The 1,819-nt window shown below is 56.0% G+C and overlaps 1 protein-coding gene across 1 annotated transcript; it reads left to right on the forward strand.

Annotated features, from left to right (window-relative positions):
* Positions 1 to 177: 177 nt before the first annotated feature.
* Positions 178 to 1,578, forward strand: LOC102261607 (otoferlin-like; the record flags this gene model as incomplete). The annotated part of the gene is made up of 3 exons (XM_005853022.2): positions 178 to 317; positions 1,183 to 1,319; positions 1,444 to 1,578. Coding segments are annotated over exons 1-3 (312 nt in total), but the record flags the coding sequence as incomplete, so codon positions are not given.
* Positions 1,579 to 1,819: the final 241 nt, after the last annotated feature.

The following is a 1,819-nucleotide window of genomic DNA, read 5'->3' on the forward strand; positions in this document are numbered from 1 at the left end:
TTAAAGGACACTATCTTCTTAATGAGGCACAATTTAAAGAATCATAAACCCCTAAGTACAGTTGGTCATAGTGTCCACATCATGCATTGGTTTAATCCACGTAAGCAGAGCACGCGATGGGTTTGTAACCCAGTAGGAAGGAGTTTCTGTGTCTAGTGCACTTAAGGCTGGTCTGAGACGGCAGTGGGGGGGTCAGCAGACCCTCCCCAAGAAGCCCACCTTCCCTCCTCCTCACCTCATCTTTTGGCAGCAACTTCGACAGCAAGATGCCTCAGGAATGGACTCGGAGGAGAAAGAGGAGATGGACAACATTGAGGGTGAGCCCTGGAACCCTAGATCTCTGCCTGGGCCCCCCCTCTCCCCCCCCTCGTGTGCCCCCAGATGGCTGGCTCCCCTGCCCACTGCACCTCTTTCTCCCGCCCACGGGCCCACACGGCTGCAGCAGCCAAGGGCAGCTGTCATCAGGCATCCCTGGCTCTGGCAAGCACGCCTGGGCTGGTCCAGAGTGGCTTTCACTCTGACCGGCTCAGCAACCACAGAGATGGACAGACATTTAGAGCCACAGAACCTACAAGCTGGAAGGGACCTCAGAGCTCCTCTTTCCCAGCATTTTCCAGACTTTTCCACGGAACAGTGTTAATGGACATTCCGGAGGGAAAAGAGAGTTCTGTGGTTCAATGTGAAAAGTAAGTCTTTTGGTGCAGGACTTCTCAGTGCCGTTAATATACAAACATTACCATAAATCTCTAAAAGGAAGATATGAAATATTTCCCCAACACATTTGACCATGCTGCCCTTCTTCCAAAAGCCTTACAAGAACACCTACACCTGGTGTTCCACTGAATGCCTTTTGGGAAATGCTGACGTGCAACAACCCTCATAATGTTACAGACGAGCAGACTGAGTTCCAGAGAGGAAAGCGAGCACCTCCCATGCCCTGCTCTGTCACAGGGCATGACAGCAGTCTCTGTACACACTCCCTGGGTGAGCTTACTGGGCACCCGCCCCCGCCTGAGGCGGGCACGCCAGGGAGTACTGTCTACATTTCACAGATGAGTACACAGAGACCGGCCAAGTGAAATTACTAAGTAAATTAGTAGCGAGCTGGATCTCCACCCAGGCCTTCCTGCTCCATCGTTTCTGCCCCGAACTGAGCAGGCCTCCTCCTCTGTTTCCGGCCAGGCCTGAAGGGGCCGATGAAGGGCAAGGAGAAGGCAAAGGCTGCCAAGGAGGAGAAGAAGAAGAGAACCCAGAGTCCCGGGCCTGGCCAGGGGCCTGAGGCCCCCGAGAAGAAGAAATCCAAGATTGACGAGCTCAAGGTGAGGGTGTGGGGCAGACCCTGCCAGGGGTGCGGGGTCACCCCTGAGGGCAGGAGGTGGCAGATGGGACAAGAGGGAGGCAGGTGGACAGGCCTCGTCCCCCTGACGGCTCAGCCTGGCTCAGGTGTACCCCAAGGAGCTGGAGGCGGAGTTCGACCACTTCGAGGACTGGCTGCACACCTTCAACCTGCTTCGAGGCAAGACGGGCGATGACGAAGATGGCTCCACCGAGGAGGAGCGCATCGTCGGCCGGTTCAAGGTCAGGCGAGGAGCCCCAGGCCCTGAACCCTGAGCCCCCTGCCACCCCTACCACCACACCAGCCTGAGCTCAAGGCTGACAGTCACGTGGAACTGTCAGCAGCACTGGTTGGTAAAATATGAAAAGACTTCTGTGCTAACTGATAAAGAGCATCTGCCCCAAGGGCCTCTCCAAGTTGGTTACTTTATCCCCCTCCCTGCCACTGCCCTGGCCACTTCCTCCAGAACCCCTGGTCCTCCCA

The sequence above is a fragment of the Myotis brandtii genome, unplaced genomic scaffold (genome assembly GCF_000412655.1).
Source record: "Myotis brandtii unplaced genomic scaffold, ASM41265v1 C42617114, whole genome shotgun sequence".
Lineage (NCBI taxonomy): Eukaryota > Metazoa > Chordata > Mammalia > Chiroptera > Vespertilionidae > Myotis > Myotis brandtii.